The sequence below is a fragment of the Hibiscus syriacus genome, unplaced genomic scaffold, assembly GCF_006381635.1.
Source record: "Hibiscus syriacus cultivar Baekdansim isolate YM2019G1 unplaced genomic scaffold, ASM638163v2 tig00113337_pilon, whole genome shotgun sequence".
Taxonomy (NCBI): domain Eukaryota; kingdom Viridiplantae; phylum Streptophyta; class Magnoliopsida; order Malvales; family Malvaceae; genus Hibiscus; species Hibiscus syriacus.
Window position 1 is genome coordinate 849,149 of NW_024063456.1, and position 17,787 is coordinate 866,935.

General features: G+C 36.2%; 1 protein-coding gene, 1 long non-coding RNA gene and 3 pseudogenes across 2 annotated transcripts; 2 read left to right on the forward strand and 3 right to left on the reverse strand.

Moving 5' to 3' along the window:
* Positions 1-346: 346 nt before the first annotated feature.
* LOC120186196 lies at positions 347-1,266 on the forward strand. The gene is made up of 3 exons (XR_005522189.1): positions 347-473; positions 688-771; positions 896-1,266. It is a non-coding gene; the product is annotated as an uncharacterized LOC120186196 (long non-coding RNA).
* Positions 1,267-1,886: 620 nt separating this feature from the next.
* Positions 1,887-5,573, reverse strand: LOC120186200 (annotated as a pseudogene).
* A 1,847-nt stretch (positions 5,574-7,420) lies between these two features.
* Positions 7,421-9,727, reverse strand: LOC120186335 (annotated as a pseudogene).
* Positions 9,728-9,769: 42 nt separating this feature from the next.
* LOC120186336 lies at positions 9,770-10,607 on the forward strand (annotated as a pseudogene).
* Positions 10,608-16,675: 6,068 nt separating this feature from the next.
* LOC120186239 (transcription factor MYB17-like) lies at positions 16,676-17,787 on the reverse strand. The gene is made up of 4 exons (XM_039190230.1): positions 17,622-17,787; positions 17,415-17,544; positions 16,912-17,309; positions 16,676-16,878 (listed from the first exon to the last, which is right to left on the reverse strand). Exons 1-4 carry the CDS (start codon positions 17,752-17,754, stop codon positions 16,709-16,711), a joined length of 831 nt encoding a protein of 276 aa, XP_039046161.1. The 5' UTR covers positions 17,755-17,787; the 3' UTR covers positions 16,676-16,708.

Sequence of the window (17,787 nt, forward strand, 5' to 3'; positions counted from 1 at the left end):
GATTAAGAGATTTATCGTTATCCCTTGATATATAAGTTCTAGACATCTTTTATATAAAGATATAAGCCTCGATTGTTATATAACTGAAAATTTTTATACAAATATTCTTTCATTTTCACTTAAATTTTATAAAAAAAGATTGTTTACGATGTGATCGCGTGGGATGCAGATTAAACAACGATATTCTATTGCACAAAATAAAATATTACAAAGGAAACGAAACATGTGCACATTAATGGAATAAAACATACAATCTTTTAATAATGAATCAACTTATCTCATTAAAAGAATCGTTGTTATTCTTAGATGTCATGTTTCATCAGCTAGGTTTGTTCCGAACAAAGTGTTCGGTTTCTGATGTTTAGTCTGCTTATCAACAGACACTATTGATGAATTTTGCAGATATGATTGGCTAGCAAAGAAGAATCTTCGAGCAGGATACTTTGTATGGGCAATGACTGCCTATGGTGTAGGTACGAGAAATTCTAATTTGCTGAGCCATCCTGTTGATATGTATGGGGACTATGATGGAACCAAGCCAAGCTTGAATTTATTTCGTTTTTAATCCAACTTAGCCTCTAATGACTGTTAACAGAGAAAGATATTGCTTGAGCCTGACCTTCTGAGCTTACTTACTCCTGTAATCCAATGAGCACGAAAACGATGTTCCTTAAATTAATTCAACAGGTCTTCTGGTCACGTATGTCGCCTTGAACCTGATGGATGGACATGGGCAACCTGCTTTGCTTTACATCGTTCCTTTCACTCTTGGTAAGTGGTTGTGAGATTAAGAACAGGTGCGGATGCTTTAACGTATATCGCCGGCTCCTAAACCCGGACAAAATGTCATCTTTTTCATCGTTTCTCTTACCATGTATCTGTTGCTTGGTTGCAGGCACCTTTATTACATTGGGAAAGAAGAGAGGTGATCTTGAAACTCTGTGGACAAGAGGAGAACCGGAAAGACCTTGCCCGCATATGCAACTTCGGCCCTTACAACAAAAGGAATAATGGTAATAAACCATGAGAAAAATAAGTACCTCAAACTGTATGCCAGTTTTGGCTATTAGTACATAAATCAGCTGAGAAGGTTTTACCCTTGTAGGTTGTAGAGAAGCATGTAATATTTGCAGCATTGATAACACTGTAGAAATTGACCTGTAACAGATAGCTTTTAATCCAGTTCAGCTAATTATTTATAAATTTACAGTTGATTGTAAAACCCTGTGATTAGATGATCACAAAGTAACTGATGAGTTCGAGATTTACCATAAAACCTGCGTAAATAGCGTCGTTCTGTGTGATGATATTTTGCGTGAATTTTCCGAGTGATGTTTAGGACTGGACAAGGGGTATTTTGACCCGTTCTTATCAAGTCTTTTTTCAAAATATATATATATATGAATTCAATTTGGGGTTTAGGGTTAAAAATATTTAACCCTACCCAACTCAAAAACAATATAATGTAGGGATAATTATTTAGATTCATATTTTATCAAATAAAACTAAATTTTTTTTATGTAGATATGTGTCAGTCGTGTGGACTTTGTCTTAAAAGATGGGTCAGATTTGAGTGAAATAATGCTAAACTCAATATGGGACGGATTTCCAGTGGAATATATATTTTTCACAGTGGATTGGTCAGAAATTTGACCCAACCCATGCCCATATGTCGCATCGACTTGTCCATAATCATTACAATAATATCGTTTTAAGTATTCGTTTCAATACGCTAATTCAACTTCAAAATTGAAGTTAAAATTTAGCTTAGATTTCGGTTTTACAATTGCAGATATATTGCTTTGCTATGTAATTATATTGGGTTTCTGAATATATATGCAAACAGAATATAGGACTCATATAGTATTACACCCTTTGCTATATATATAAACATGGAAGAGGCGGTTAAAAAAAGAACAACATGGTCAAAGATGTTCCAGGAACAAGAAACCGTATCAATGATTTTGCTGCCATTGCTGAATGGCAGAACGAAGAGGGAAGTTAGGGATAAGATCGAGATGTGGAAGCCTGAGGTTTGTCATAGGGGAAGTATCATGATCAGCCAGCCAATCCTGCAATGCCGATGCTTCGTACGTATAACCATCGGCTGCCACATGTGGATCAGTCATAACTCCCTGCAACCCAACATCATCATATGAATTACAAAACTGTGATTCATTGAATTCAAATCTAATCCACCTAAAAGAGAGATTTTCAAAACGCTGAAGGAAAATTTGGAGCTAACCTGTAAAATGGGACAAATGAAATAAGATGGAGGTTCGAGATTATCTTCTTTGGAGTCTGCAACATGTGATATCGAGGCTCCAGAAGGTTTCATTGTTTCAAGTACCTTGAAAACTTCAGAAGCAAGATCAGGTCTCCGGCTTCGGTTTATATCACAGCATCTTATAGCCAAGTGAGTCAACTGAGCAACTTGATGTGGCCAATTTCCAGCTGAAGAATCCAAGAAGGAACTCAGATTTCCACCATTTAATAGCGCGTTTTGTGCAGTCTCAGCTATACCCTGAGTTGATCTCCCACCAAGTAATTGTAATACTATAACGCCAAAAGGGTACAAGTCCAAACTGTGAGATACTATTCTTGTACTACGAAAATCGGGATCAAGGTAAGAATTAGCATTGCTTGATTCTGTCGTGTTGTTTGAGTTTTCCAAAAGACAAAGTGCATGATGAATTCCGAAGTCTGTAAGTTTGCAGCCAAAGTTTTCATCAAGAAGAATATTCCTAGGTTTTAAGTTGCCATGCACTACTTTACCAGAATGTAAAAACATTAGAGTAGAACAAAGCTGAGTAGCTATATGCAACCGAGATTGCCATGACAGTGGAGGAATGTCGTTCCTGCAGTTCAAATGATCTTCAAGACTTCCATTAGGAACATATTCATAGATTAAAGCCCTTCTCCCAGGGCAGGCTCCGATTATAGTTACTAGGTTCGGATGCCTCGGTTTAATCATATCATCAACCTGAAATACAAGAGAGCATACTCTATTTCAGGTTATCACATCTTTGGTTCTAAAATATGTACTCTCGATAGTCGAGTGTTAGCCTTCAAACTTACAGAACAACATAGATAAATTTAAAATGCCAAAAGAATGTGACTTTAGGTTTGGTTCCTTACCTCCTGTTGGAATTCAAAGGGATCTTGAAAGCTACTTTGGCCCAGCACCTTTACAGCTACTTCAGTGTGACGCAGGACACATTTATAATATACATTACCCCGAGCTCCTTTTGCTATCTTATACAATTGGTAAAAGCCCTCAGTTGCTTCCTCAATCTCTGACAGAGAGAACTCTATTAAGTGTTGCTGCAAATGAGAGCTTGAGGTATCTTCGGATTGTTTTCTTAAAAGCTCTTTGTTAATCCTACAAGTATTTTCGAGCTTGACCTGCAACTCATCTTTTTCTTTCTGGACAATCTGTAACCGATTCAAAGTAGCATCATTAATCTCTGATAAAGACAACAGGTCCAGATTGAATTGGTTCATATGTGTGCTTGAGGTCTCTTCTGCTTGTTTTCTCAAAAGCTCATCAATCACTTTACGACTATTTTGGAGCTCAATTTGCAACTCGTCTCGTTCTTTCAGAGAAACCTGTAACTGCTCCATAGCTGAAGCTAATTCATCTTCTAATTGTTTCATCCTGGAATCTGAGTTGGCGACTTGGCTCTCCAATATAGACATTTGCTCCCTGGAAACTGAATGCTCTTCTTCTCTCAGCCTCTTTATCTTTTCAATGCTCTCCTTCTGTTTTGTAAGTGTTGTCTCCTTTTCTCTCTTGCATTCATTGTACAGCCTTTCAAATGTTTTCACCTGCAAAAAAAGGTCAGGATTAGTAACCATTACAAGGCTGAATTTGAAACTCCATAAAAGAGGGAAACCAAGGCCTGAACTGCAGAAGACATTACTTGGCGCATAGCTCGGGTGGCATTCATTTCAGCTTTCACACGCTTGTCGGACTCTTCAAATGCTTTTCGATTTGATGATTCAGCTTCCTGCAGCGCTTGTTCAAGCTGATCAAATAGTTGATCATTACTACTTCCTTCCTGCCAAAAAGCCATGAACCATTAGAAACATCAGCAACAATCAGTTCAAATTTGAAAATACGTCATTTTCTAAGTTCCAGTTCAAAACTAAGCTATAGTGATTGGAAAATACGTCATTCTCAACATGTAGCTTTTATGGCAGATGAATTCCTACTGTACTATATAGTATTCCAGTATATTGGGGCATTGGATAAATGAATCACAAACCTCTCCAGAGCCAAGCATTTCATACAGCTCGGGCTCGCATTCACTCTCGTCTCTTTCGTCGAACACAGCTGAATCTAAAATACCAGCAGCTTCACTAGAGCTTGTCAAATAACTAGAAGCAGATGGACTTAATGCGTTTGATGATTGCCGGTTTCAAACCTGCACTGAATACCTTGAAGTCAATATAATGGAAGCAGTTGGAATGTGTAATGCCATTTGTCACAATTTACTGAAGACTGAGAGAAACTTACACCAATTAGCTCAAAATCTGCATATGAAAAGTTTCAAAAGGTAAGACACAATTTAAAATCAAGATTCTGGCGATCACCAAGCATTACCTTGTATGTACGAGGTGCTCCCTGCAAATGAACCAAATTTGACAAGAAAGTGGTGCGTTTTCGTTCAGGTATTGTGCTTTCACAGACATCATCCACATTCCCCTAGTCAAGCCCAGCAGATGAGAGAAGAAAATAAGTAAGATGGTGAATGTTAAGGGAACTGAGAACATTTCAATAATTAGGGTATTTGTACTCTGTGAAGCGCTCATCGGCCGCGGCTCCCATCACTAGCTTCTTGATATTGTGCCTACGAATCAGTTCCAGAATCCCCTTTGCAACATCATCCATCAGAATATGTAGCCTTATGGCACTGACCTAAACAAAATTGAAGAAGTGCTTATGGGGATAAAGCCTAAAGGGCAAGTTTTTTTGAATATTCCAATGCATTCAACAACAAAAATTCAATGTTCGGAATTGATAATGGGAAACAATTTACATACCTAACCCAGAAATTATAAAAGTAAATATGTTTACAGAAGAAATAGTACCCCTGCTTGACTACATAAAAGAAGGTGTTCATCCGTGATCTGATTCATCATTTCCTTTCCAACTTCCTCTAAATCACTGATTTGTCGTTGATCAAACATGATTTCAGCCAAATCCCCATCAACTCCGTACACTCCATAAGGGGGAAAAACATATTAAATACAGCAAAAAAAAAATCTCCAAGAAACGATTGGAAATCAACAGTGAGTTCTTACTGGATGAGATCACTCTGGAAGGCTGATGAACATGAAGAATGCAAAGTTTTCGAGGGTTAAGATTGTGTAAAACCCATAACAAAGTGAGCTCACTTTCTTCAAATTCTCCTACTGCAACGTATATCGTATCATCACTAGCCGTAGCCATGGTTGTTTCTGTTTAACTCACTGAATCCACCTGCTTTGAAATTTGCAGAAACGGGACTCAATTAAAAGCCAAAAACAAAGCAACCCATTTCTTCTTTCCTCCTTTCTACCATCCTAAAAGAGACTAAAAAGCTTCGAGGTAAGTTCCTAGTCAATGCGGGGTCAATGAGACTATTTCAGACGGGACGATGGAAAGAGATTCCCCTAATAAATTTTCACTGCAAAATCATTTTATTTATTTATTTATTTTGAGTAACAATGCAAAAATCATTTTATAATATGCTTTAGTGGTTTGTCTTATAGTGTTAATATCCTAAGGGAACTGTTGAATTCCAAAATCGTTTTTGGCTGCTTCTTGCTTTCAGCTAACAACGTTTCGACTTTACTTATGAGAATGGGATACAGTGGAAATCATATTATTATTCCTTGCTTCTTTTACCCCCCTTTTCTGTCTAAATGCGTGTATTTTACCCTTTTTATTAGAGTGAAATCACTTTCACGACTTGAAGGAAATTGGCGTATAATAATGGGATAAAACAATTTTAATCCACTGACAAATTTCTCAATTTAGTCCATAAACTTTGTTTTGTTCCATATTAGTTTACGAACTTAACATTTTTTTTCATTTCAGTCCTTTTATAATATAACGTGATGTCACGCAATAACCTCTCGATGTGTCATATTATAAGAACTAGAATTAAGTCAAAATTTTAAGTTCAATAATCAACTTGGACAAAAATATTTAGAAATTAAGCTAAAATATGATAAATTATTTGTATAGTCACTAAATTATAGGTGATAAAAATATATTAAAAATTATTATATATTATTAAAATAAAAATATTATAATGTATATCATTATATTAATAATTTATTAACTACAGTTTAAATTATATACAGTGCCTGCTTTTCTGGTTTTGGACTTTAAGGTCTCTCTAATGGTAGTCTTTAGATGGTTGGATATTAGGGTTCGGCTACAAGGTCATTGAGCCAGATTACGACCTTATCTTCTCACTCATTCTTTTTTATTATTATTAATTTGAGATGAATATAAAATAATATTTGTTTAAGTATTTCAATCATTTGACATTAAGCATTATACTTTCTATACATGATAATTGAATATGAAACCTTAAAGAATAATAAATGTTACCTTCTTACTCACTCAAACATGTGACGCTGCATCAATTATCGAGAGCCAACGGATTATATTCATTAATTCCATTATATAACACATCAGTAATAACAAAATGTAGACTATAAGGAAAAATAAGTCAGAGACTTGATCGGCAAGTAATTTGCCACGTGTAATGTACTAAAAATTTTCATAATAAATTTTACATATATCATAAAAATTATATTAAACAGGTCGCAGAATGGTATAACGAGAATCTCAATACTCACGTAGGTGGTCAGACATGAATGATTATAATTTTAGGGATGGCTGGATAAAGATGAATTTTGTATCGACGAAGCATTACTGCGACAGGCCAGCATGCAAAAGGATAAAGGATTAATGTTCGAGACCAAGCATCCCATTCAGTCGCAGAAATGTAGCTGCAAACTATGTGATTATACATAATTTAGATACGAGAATAAGAGTATAATCTTCCATATATATCTAAAATGCCCGTAACAGACTTATTTTTTTAAGCATTCACTAAACATATGGCTACGAACGCACTGAGCTGTGGAATACGAACCATTTCCTGTACGATTGTTGAAGAAATAAAACCCTGCACGTAATAGACCATGTCCAATCCCCAGCATCATCTTCCATCGTTTGGACATTTGCATCTTAACAAGCTGACTGGCTGCTGCTGAACAAATCTCCATATACCCTGAAAAAGAGGAATATCGATATACAGAGAGAGAAATTCGGCTGTTTTTTCCTAGTTTTTGGCTACTCAAGAAACAATTATAAACAATAAACAATATATTGATGCAAAATGGTAGTATCGTATTTTTAATGTTGTTGCAGCCATTCCTGAATGGTAGATCGAAGAGCGAGGTTAGGGACTAGACTGAAACCGTCGCCTGCTACATGAGGATCTCGCATTACTTCCTGAAATGTTGCAAAACGGAGGAATAAAATTTAATTGAAGAACCATGTTAATTCTTTGCAGCAGTCACCACATGCTTGTAGGAAATACAAGGTTGACTGCAAAAATGATTGCTTTTGAAAGATTATAATGATATTTCATATTGGATGTCTTCTTTTGTCCCTATAAATAATTCTCTTAGTTACATGAAGGTAAAGGGGGAGAACTTGATCATTGTAGTTGTGCCACTTCAAGAAGTATATGAAAGATCGGAGCAGCAGGAATAGATTAGCTTACCTGGAAAATGGGGCAGATAAAATAGGAAGGAGGTTGGCAATGCTCTTCAGAACCCAGCTGAAATGAGGATGAGCCTCCACATGAAGCCCTCATTGGTTCAAGCATCCTCCACACATCTGTTGAAAGGTCTGGTCAACATTTCCGGTTCATTTCACAGCACCTCAAAGCTAGATTAGCCAATTGCTCAGCTTGCACAAAAGGCCAATCTCCAGCCAAAGGATCCAAGAGTTGCATCAAATTTCAATTATCTAATGCATCTTGCATTTCCTTTATTATACCAAAGGCTGATCTTCTAGTCAACAACCGGAGCAAAATGACTCCAAATGAGTAAACTTCAGCTTTTGGGGTAAGTTCTCCTGTTGAAAGGAACTCCGGATCCATGTACGCAAAAGTTCCCTTGGGGTCAGTTCTACAACAGACAGTTGTATTGTTGCTTAGCAGACGACAGATTCCAAAGTCACTCAATTTAGTAACAAAGTTGGAGTCAAGTAGAACATTTGCAGGTTTCAAATCTCCATGCACTATGCCATGGGGCTTACTAGAATGAAGGAAGATGAGCACAGAACATAATTCGGTAGCAATACGGATGCGTGTTTGCCACGATAAAGGTGGGGAGTTTTCTCTGCAGCTAAGTCGGTCCTCAAGACTTCCATTGGGAAGATATTCATAAACAAGAGTCCAAGCTTCAGGACAGGCTCCAATGAGAGTGACCATATTTGGATGCCTCATCTTACTAAAAACCTCGACCTAAGACACAACCAACAGATGTCATCCAATGCTCCAAAACTTGTAACCAGATGCAGTTTGACTTCTAAATTTGCAGTTCTTTGGCACTTGCAAGACAAAATGTTCTTTCATTACCCAAATACAAAATGCTTGATACTAACCAAGTACAAAGCAATTTAGTGTAAGTTCTTTGTTCTTACAGTATCGTGCATATGGCAACCTCCTCTTATTAGAAATAGTGTACACACACACAACACGGCATTACTGTTAACAAATAGGTAAACTAAATCTTATTTATTAGCATGCAGAATTGCTTGAGACAAAAAAAAAACAGATATTCTAAGACAAAATACAGTTCCAGGATGGCGGACAATTAACTTTGAGATATGGAAAAATAAGGCATGCCACAAACATACCCAAACTCCATGTAGCATGAAATCCATCCAAACACTAAATATATCAATACTTATAGCTGACCTAAAGATTAATGATAATAAAATAATTCAATACTTAGGGGCATATACCTCTTGTTGAAATTCCGATTGGCCTTGCAAGCTATTAGAATGCAACAGCTTAATGGCCACAGTGGTATGACGCAGAATACCCTTATAAATGCTTCCATATCCCCCTTCCCAATCTTCAAGGAGAGATAAAAATTGAGAGTTGCTTCCTCGATCTCTGCAAAAGAGAACTCAGAGAAAAACTGATGCATATGTGCACCTGAGGAGCTCGACTTTTCCGCAACTCTTCAGCCTCTTTGAGTGCATTATCTCGCTCCATCTGCAATTCCTCTCTTTCTTTCTTGTAATTCTGCAAAAGTTCAACAGCTGAGTATCTTTTCGTTGAGCTCCTCAACCTCCTATCAGATTCAGCAATTTGTTTTTCCAGTGATGATTTCTGATCTAAGGCAGCTTCAAATTCTATCATGACCTCATCCCGTTGGTTCATCATCTTGCCAAGTTCCTCTTTTTCTTTTGCCAATGCTTCCTCAATTTCTTTCCTTTGCTTTACCTCATGTGCATACAGATTTTCTGATGCTTTGACCTGTAAATTAGTAGCAAATCTGAAAACTCACCTTACGTATAACCTCGAGCATCTTTCTCTTCTTTTGCACGCCTCATTGCCTCTTCAAAAGCTTCTCTTCTTGAGTTTGTTGCCTCAGCCATTACTTGTTGAAGTTGGTCATGCAGATTAACGTCAGTTCCATCCTACAAGAATGGATCAATCTTTTGTTTTCAAATAGTCTAGATATGAAAGAACTGGCACTGCATCAAGCTGGTTGGTCAGTTAAAAAAAAAAGAGAGTGAAGCTTAAACATTCTGAAATGATAAATTAAAGTTTTGCACATTCCAGAACACTGGGGAGATGTAACATCCCAAAAACCGGATTAGTGACTAAATTGTAAGATTATAATATTCCGTGATTAAATTAGATAAATTGAAAAATTAAGGGACTTAATTGGAAATTTCTTGGTGTAGGATTAAATATCAAAGTTTGAAAGAGGAAGGGGCATAATAGTCATTTTGCTTCAAGTATCTCCCTTCTCATCTGCTTTCAATTTCTCATTATCATAAATTTGTTTATTCCTAAAGTAGACACTTGTGCTTGCCATTCCAGTGGCAATATAAAAGGCAAGCCGCCTCCTCCAGGAACATGCAACAAGGCGGACAGATCCGCCTGTTGCGTCGAAGGTCAGGTTTATGACCTTTACGATTGTTCGTCCCCCCCCCCCCCCGGTAAAACGCTGTACAAAGGCAAGCCTGACCCTTCAAAGCTTCGGATAAAGGTCAGCCAGCCGAATGCGATCTGTAGTACCACTAAGACGATGAGCTCAGAGTGGCGCTTTCAACGGGATGGTTCGATCGCAAACGGAGATGTTCGAAGTTCATCAACATCCGTGGCAGTGGAAGGCATGTTAGAGCAAAGGTTGTCGATGAATGTGTGTCGAGCGGGGGATGTGGTGATGCTCATGATTACGAGCCACCTTGTGGTAACGCCATCGTTCGTGCCTCCAAAGCTGTTTTGAGTGCTCTGGGAGTCCCCGATACTCAATGGAACAGATTGGATATACATGGGTCTGATGCATAAAATATTTGTAACACCCCAACCTGTACCCGACCCGGATACGAATATGAGATGTCACATTGACTTTTTAAAACACTTTTCTTACAAAATAACAAAACATTTGAATTCATATTAAGGAAATACGATAATGTACTATTTAATTATGTTCATTATAACCAATTTAAGAAAATATACATTTTACGAACAGTAAAATACGGTATGAACAGTACCATGAACAATATCGTAAATAGTAATGAACAATACCGTGAACAGTCTATAGTAACTTTCGTAAAACGTACATAAAACTCGTAAAAATTTAACCGTTCATTACTATACATTTATATTTACATAAATACGTTTAAAACATTAGAAAAATCGATCAGAGCATTCGTACTAAAACATTTCTTACATGCCAACATACTATATACAATCAAAATACATACTTTGTTGTTTACTTCTAATCTGATCTTCTAGTAATGGTACTGTCTTTTCCACTTCTATTATTTACACGCTAAATCATAGACTTAGTGAGGCATAATTAAATATATAACAATGAATTCATGAAACATGCACTCTTATCGTTCAATCGTAACATTATAACCTGCATGTATCCATTACACTACAACATATATAATCATGTCATGCATATATGAAATTTATCGTCTTATACAAGTTTCACTTCACTTTATCTTTGTATTGCCCAAGTACATTATTGAGAACATGAGGTAAATGAGTACACTGAGGTTGTGCACGAATGTTGTCACCACAGCTCGAATAATTCCCACTAGGGGCACTGAATATTTGTCCCGAAGGACCACTGTATATGTCCCGAAGGACCACTATGTCCCGAAGGACCACTGTATATGTCTCGAAGGACAACTATGTCCCGAAGAACCACTGTATAACCCTCGACTCTTGACATGCCAATTATACCTACAACTCTCATACTAAATAACATGGGCTTAAATATGAATACATTTCTCATTTTCATATCTTTTTCATCACTTTTCATATAAACACATATTTCACTTCACATGTACTCATATGATCATTTTCATTATTTCATATACCTGGATTAATTCTTTGACAACTGCATTCTTTCATATAATATCATATTTAAGCATAAATGAATTATGCATGAAATCATTGTATTCAATATATATATATGGATGCATGTACATGAATATGAAATCATAAATTCAACCATAAGAGATAGACTTATCCCAAGTCTTATCTCCATACAATTCTATCTAGTATGTGCACTCACCTTAGCCTTGCTTGCTTGATTCGATCCTAATCTTTCGATTATTCCGGAACAAGATTACGCTCTAAATCTACATAGAAATACATTGATACATATCAGTATACTAATTAATATATTCTAAACTATCACTTCTTAAGCTAAAAGAAAGGCTATTTTTCTCTTAATGAAAGTATGTATCAATGCACTCTACAGTGTATCGATGCATCCCTTAACGTGTGCATCGATGCACTATCTATGCATCGGTACACAAATCTCATTCGATGTTCATTTATTTGAGAGTGCATCGACACACAACCCAGAAATTCCACTTTAAGCACGAAATTCACTCTATTTTCAACTCAAATCTTCATATTTCACCTCCTTTAATATCCCTAACATATATACACATGCTTAGCCTCACTAATATTCATTTATCCCATCTTTATCCTCAATATCCTCTCATTTTTATGAAATTCAAGAATCATACTCAAATTTCAACATGTTCTAAATTCAATTCTAACACTTCATATTCCTTAATTAGAATGATGACAAGTCAATTTTCACTTCCAATTATAATTATGAACTTTACTTCAAGATTTCATTTAAGAACCCCTAATCTTTAATCTCACATATATATTCCATCTTGTTGTTTTAGAACAAATTAAGCTTTCTTTAAGCTTAATTAACACTCAAAGAATCAAAACCCTCTTTAAAATTCCAGAAATTAACTATAAAAATCCAACTTACCTTTGTAGCCAAAGCCACCGTGAAGAAGAGGAAAACAAGGAGACGAAGAGAAAGATAACTCTGGAACAAATTTTTCCTTCATTTCCTCTTCCACGTGGGTTAATATAAACCCATCCCAATTTTTAATTATTTTTCCTTGCAAATGACCATTATCTCCTTTTACTCTTCCTTCATTTGCTAATTAATCCTACACCAACATCTTTCAATTAATTCCTTCACTTTTCAATTTATTTAATTTGGTCATTGAATTTAAAAATCTTACACTTAAATCACTAACCCGGTATTGAGGATGTTACAATATTTATGTCAGTTTTCAAGTATTTGCTGATTAACAAGGCTTTGGAGTATCCATAAGGTGGTATGTTGCATATTAACAAGAAAACAAAATGCTATTTATGTTTGAAAAGTATTTACTTATGCATTCCCGTATAAACAAGACATATACATAAAGTTTGAGACTGTGTCATCCTCAATGTTACTCTGACTTGTCTTTAAACTATTGGCATCACTTTTTTCTTGCATTGTATTAAATCTCCATCAAGGCACATCTTTGCCATATTTTGCTACAACTAGTGTTGAATTGCCTTTCAAAACCAGACTAAAGCGTTCAGGTCAAGAATGTCTGGGTGGTGTAGTTGTTTATCAACGCTAGTTCACACACTAGAGGTCCCCGGTTTGAACCCGGGCTTAGACATAAAATAATTTTTTTTTATTTTACCCAATGGCCAAATAAAAGGCCTCCTTCAGTGCAACGTAACATGAAAAATCAGTTTAACTTCCTGCATTAAGTATGGGCATGAGACCCGAATCTGACGGGTTCTGACCTTATCCGATCGGGTCGGATTTGTAACATCTTCAATACCGAGTTAGTGACCAAAGGGTGAGAATTTAAAATTCAGTAACCAGATTAGATAAATTGAAAAGTACAAGGACTTAATTGAAAATTTTTGTGTAGGATGCATATCAAAGGATGGAAAGCTGGAAGGGCAAAAGAGTTTTTTAGAAAGGAAATGAAATAAAAAATTTAGTGAGATTTTATAACACGTAGAAAAGGGGTTATGGGATTTCATTTTTCCAGACAATTCTCTACTCTTCATCTTTCTCTTCTTTTCTTCCCCGTGAGCTGATAGCTAAGGTAATAATTCCTTTCGTTGAATAATTCTTGTAATTAGATATGCTTTAGATTCTTGGAAGATTAGGAAACCTAAAGGAAGGTTTAAAGTAGTTTAACACTCAAAGAATAGCAAGTTATGGAGTATTAAAGGTGTGGAGTTTTTAAGTGAAAATTTGAATAAGAAGACTTAATTGAATTTGGAAGCTGAATTTGACTTGTCATAGGTGTGAACAAGAAATAAGAAATGTTAGAACTAAGTTTGGATTACATGGAAAACTTAGTAAATTTCTTAGTTTTAAGAATTTGAAAGAGATTTTTAAGTTTGTAAGGTGTTAGGAAGATAAATGATAGTTTAAATGATTGTAGTTGAGCTTGGTGGTATGAAAGAAGCTTTATAGATGGAAAATTAGTGAAGTGTTGATGATTTTTTGAGTGAAGTAATCTGTTATGGGCAAGGGATATCGATACCCTATGAATGGGTACCGATACCCTAAGACCAATTTTGAAGAACATCTTCAAGAGATATCGGTACCTGTAAACATCGAATTTAAATTGTGTACCGATACCCCAGCAGGGTATCGATACCCTTCTAAAGGGAAGTATCAGTATCATACATAAGGGTATCGATACCAATTAAGGGAAAATGGAAATTTTGTTCATTAAATAGTTAAGGATCAAGTTATAATGTTTAGGCTTCTGATAATTGTCTTGAGAATTATATTTATGTAGATACTGAGCCTAAACGAGATACATAATAGTTGGCAAGTAAGATCGGTCGAGGGAAAGATAAAGAGATCTAGGTGAGTGCATATGCATAGCATGATTATAATAATATATTAAACTTTAGACTTGTGATAAGTCTAGATTCAATTCCTTAATACATGATTCATTTCCTATTATGATACATGATATGAATTCATACCATATGCATTATGTGACATGCTTTAAATGAATATGTATGAACAATTACATGAGCCATTTGATAAAGGTAAGAAATTATATGTCTATAAGATACACTATGTGAATTGTGAAAAGCCCATGTTATGTAGATGAGAACTGTAGGTATAGTTGGCATGCCAAGAGTCGAGGGTATACGTGGTTCTTCGAGACATAAATGTATACTTTGGAACATTTATGAGGTCCTTTGCGACACATACTTGGTCTTTGGCATATGTATATGATTTTTAAGGAATTTCTATGTGGTCCTTATGAACATCTTATATGGCACTTCAGTGCATTTCTACGCGACACTTCGGTGCAATTCTACATAGCACTTCGGTGCAATTATACGAGTTGTGGTGATAGCATAGTGCACAACCTCAAGGTATTCACATACCTTAGGTTTTCAGTATTGTATCATGGGCTAGTAACTTATTAATATGAATTCATGATTAAAAATTTTGATAAGTTTATGTGTGACATGGTTAGTTATGATAATTTCATTGAATATATATCAGATTGCATGATATTTCATTCATGATAATATTATGATCTTATAGATTATTATTATTATGCCTCATTAAATCAATGACTTAGCATGTAAGTGTTTTACACGTAGGATTCATAGAAGCTAGCTGAGCAAGATTAGACAGTGGAGACAACATTACTCCTTCAACCATCAGATCAGAAGTAACTTAAATTGTATGTCCTTTTGTTATGTAAATCATTGTTGGCATGTAACCAAAAGTTTAAGTTGTGTATGCTCTGAGTATTTTGTGAACTTCGTATAAACTTATGTATAATATCGTATTTTCTTAATACAAGTTTAAATGTTTTATTAGTTTGTTTAAGTATATTGTTTTAAAAAGTTAATGTGACATCTCGAACTCATATTCGGGTCGGGTACGGGTGGGGGTGTTACAGGATTTTTAAAAAAATATTTGGGTCGAGTCGTGTCGGGTTTCGGGCAAAAAAACTTGCCCGACCCAATCCGAAAAATCCCATAATTTTATCTTATATATTATTGAACAAAAATAATATTTTTAATAAATATATTATTTCGGGTCGGGTTAGAATTTTATTTCAAAAAGTCAGATCGAGTTTGGGTCGAGTGGATGATATAAAATTTTCAGGTCGGATCGAATCAGATGAAGGGTGTAAAATATTTGGATTGGATCAGATTGACCGAAACCCCACCCAAACCCGACTCGTGCCTTGCATCGTTAGCAAGCTTTACGACATAAACTTTTGATCACAGCGGAGATGGCGGATCGCTCGGGAAGTTCTACAGTGCGGCACCTTAATATAAGGCTAAAATAAGACGTTACCGGGTTTGTTATTATTTGTAAAAAATTACCTAAAATATCATTATTTTTACCTAAAACACCAATTTTTTTAATATTTCCGGTAAAAATTCCCAACAATAACAAAACCGGTAGCGCCTAATAATCTTTTTGGTCATTTTTACCAAATTTGGTAAAACGCCCAATAATAACAAAACTGATAGCGTCTAATAATGTTTCTGATCATTTTTTACCGGTTTTGTTATTTAAACAATAACAAAACCAATAATACCTTTTTTAACTATATATTAAGACTGTCGCACGTGAGCATTTCCCGGATCGCTACAACTACAATGAGACTAACATTACCACTTTGGTAATAAACTTGTGGTGTGACGCTGTTTCGATTAGTGTCAAAACAAGAGATACTATTACTCGAAGAAAATATGACCGTATTGAGATCACAATACAAACATAAGTTCGTACGACAACATCATAAGTTATTTTTAGATGAGTGAAAACGTCACACAAATAAACACGATCATTAAAATTTAAATTTTTAGATGTACACAATAGTATGTAAATCCCTTAGTAGTACCCATTAAAAGTTCCACGGGTTACATATGATTATATTATATGTATAACAAAACAAACTGGGTTCAAAGGTGGCATCATCTTAATAGGCAATAAAACCTTACCATATAGTTCATTTGGGCCTAAAATTAGCTTAAACATCCAAGCAATAAAGGGCAAAATATTTATACAAATCATATGGTTGATACTTCAGTCAACATTGTAGCTAAGTAGTATCATCTTCCAAGAAGCTCATGTCATTGTTAATGGGAAAGTCCAACAGCAATTGCAGCGCAGTGTCGGATGAATCTTCCGACTCGTTCGAAAATGAAGAGAAAGATGCATCAATGCGATCCTCAATTTGATTTCTTGCTGTGGTTGAAGTACTCGAAGACCCTGCCATGTTGGGATAAACATAGACCGTGACACCCGAAACCGACCCGCGTTTCGTCGATGAAGATGCAATCGGGCTCCGGCAATCGGTTTTAGTTTCTCCGTTCATGTTCCGAAATGATTCTCCGACTTCAGAGTTCCATAAGCGTAGGAAATAGTCAGGGTCGGGTTTAACCAATGGAGGTGGTGAGTCTAAGAAGAGTGACCCTTTGGAAAGACGAGCCTCGGCTTCGAGCCTGGCACTCTCCCATTGAGCTATGTGACGAGTGGTGGGAAATGAACGCGGTGCAGTGGTTGGGCCATAATGGGTGAACGGCTCGTGTGTCAGTGGGTCAAGTCCCATGCAATGTAGGCGTTTCTTTAAGTGAGTGTTCCATAGGTTCTTGATCTCGTTGTCCGTTCGTCCTGGTACTTGAGCAGCAATGGCTGCCCACCTGGAATAATAATAGTTGGGTGACCAAAATGGAACCGGGGAATATGTGGTGACTAAATAGTGAATTTACCCAAGAAAGTAAGAAGCTAATAAATAAAGAAAAAACCTGTTCCCCAGAATGGCGTGAAGCTGAATGACGAGCTTCTCTTCGTCAACGGTGAAGGGGCCGCGTTTTATGTCAGGCCTAAGATAATTCGTCCACCGGAGCCGGCAACTCTTGCCACAACGACGAAGACCTGTGAAACGAATTACCCTCATCGGATAAAATCCATTCGAAATCTCACAATCAAATCAACAAAAAAAATGAAATTACCAGCAAGCTTAGGAAGAGAACGCCAGCTTCCATGGCCATGTTCCTTGATGTAATTGATGAGTATCTCATCTTCTTCAGGACCCCATGGCCCTTTCTTCAAATCTTTCTTATCACAACACGGCGTCCTCCCCATTCCCCTCTCGCTTTATGATCTATCAATTAGTGG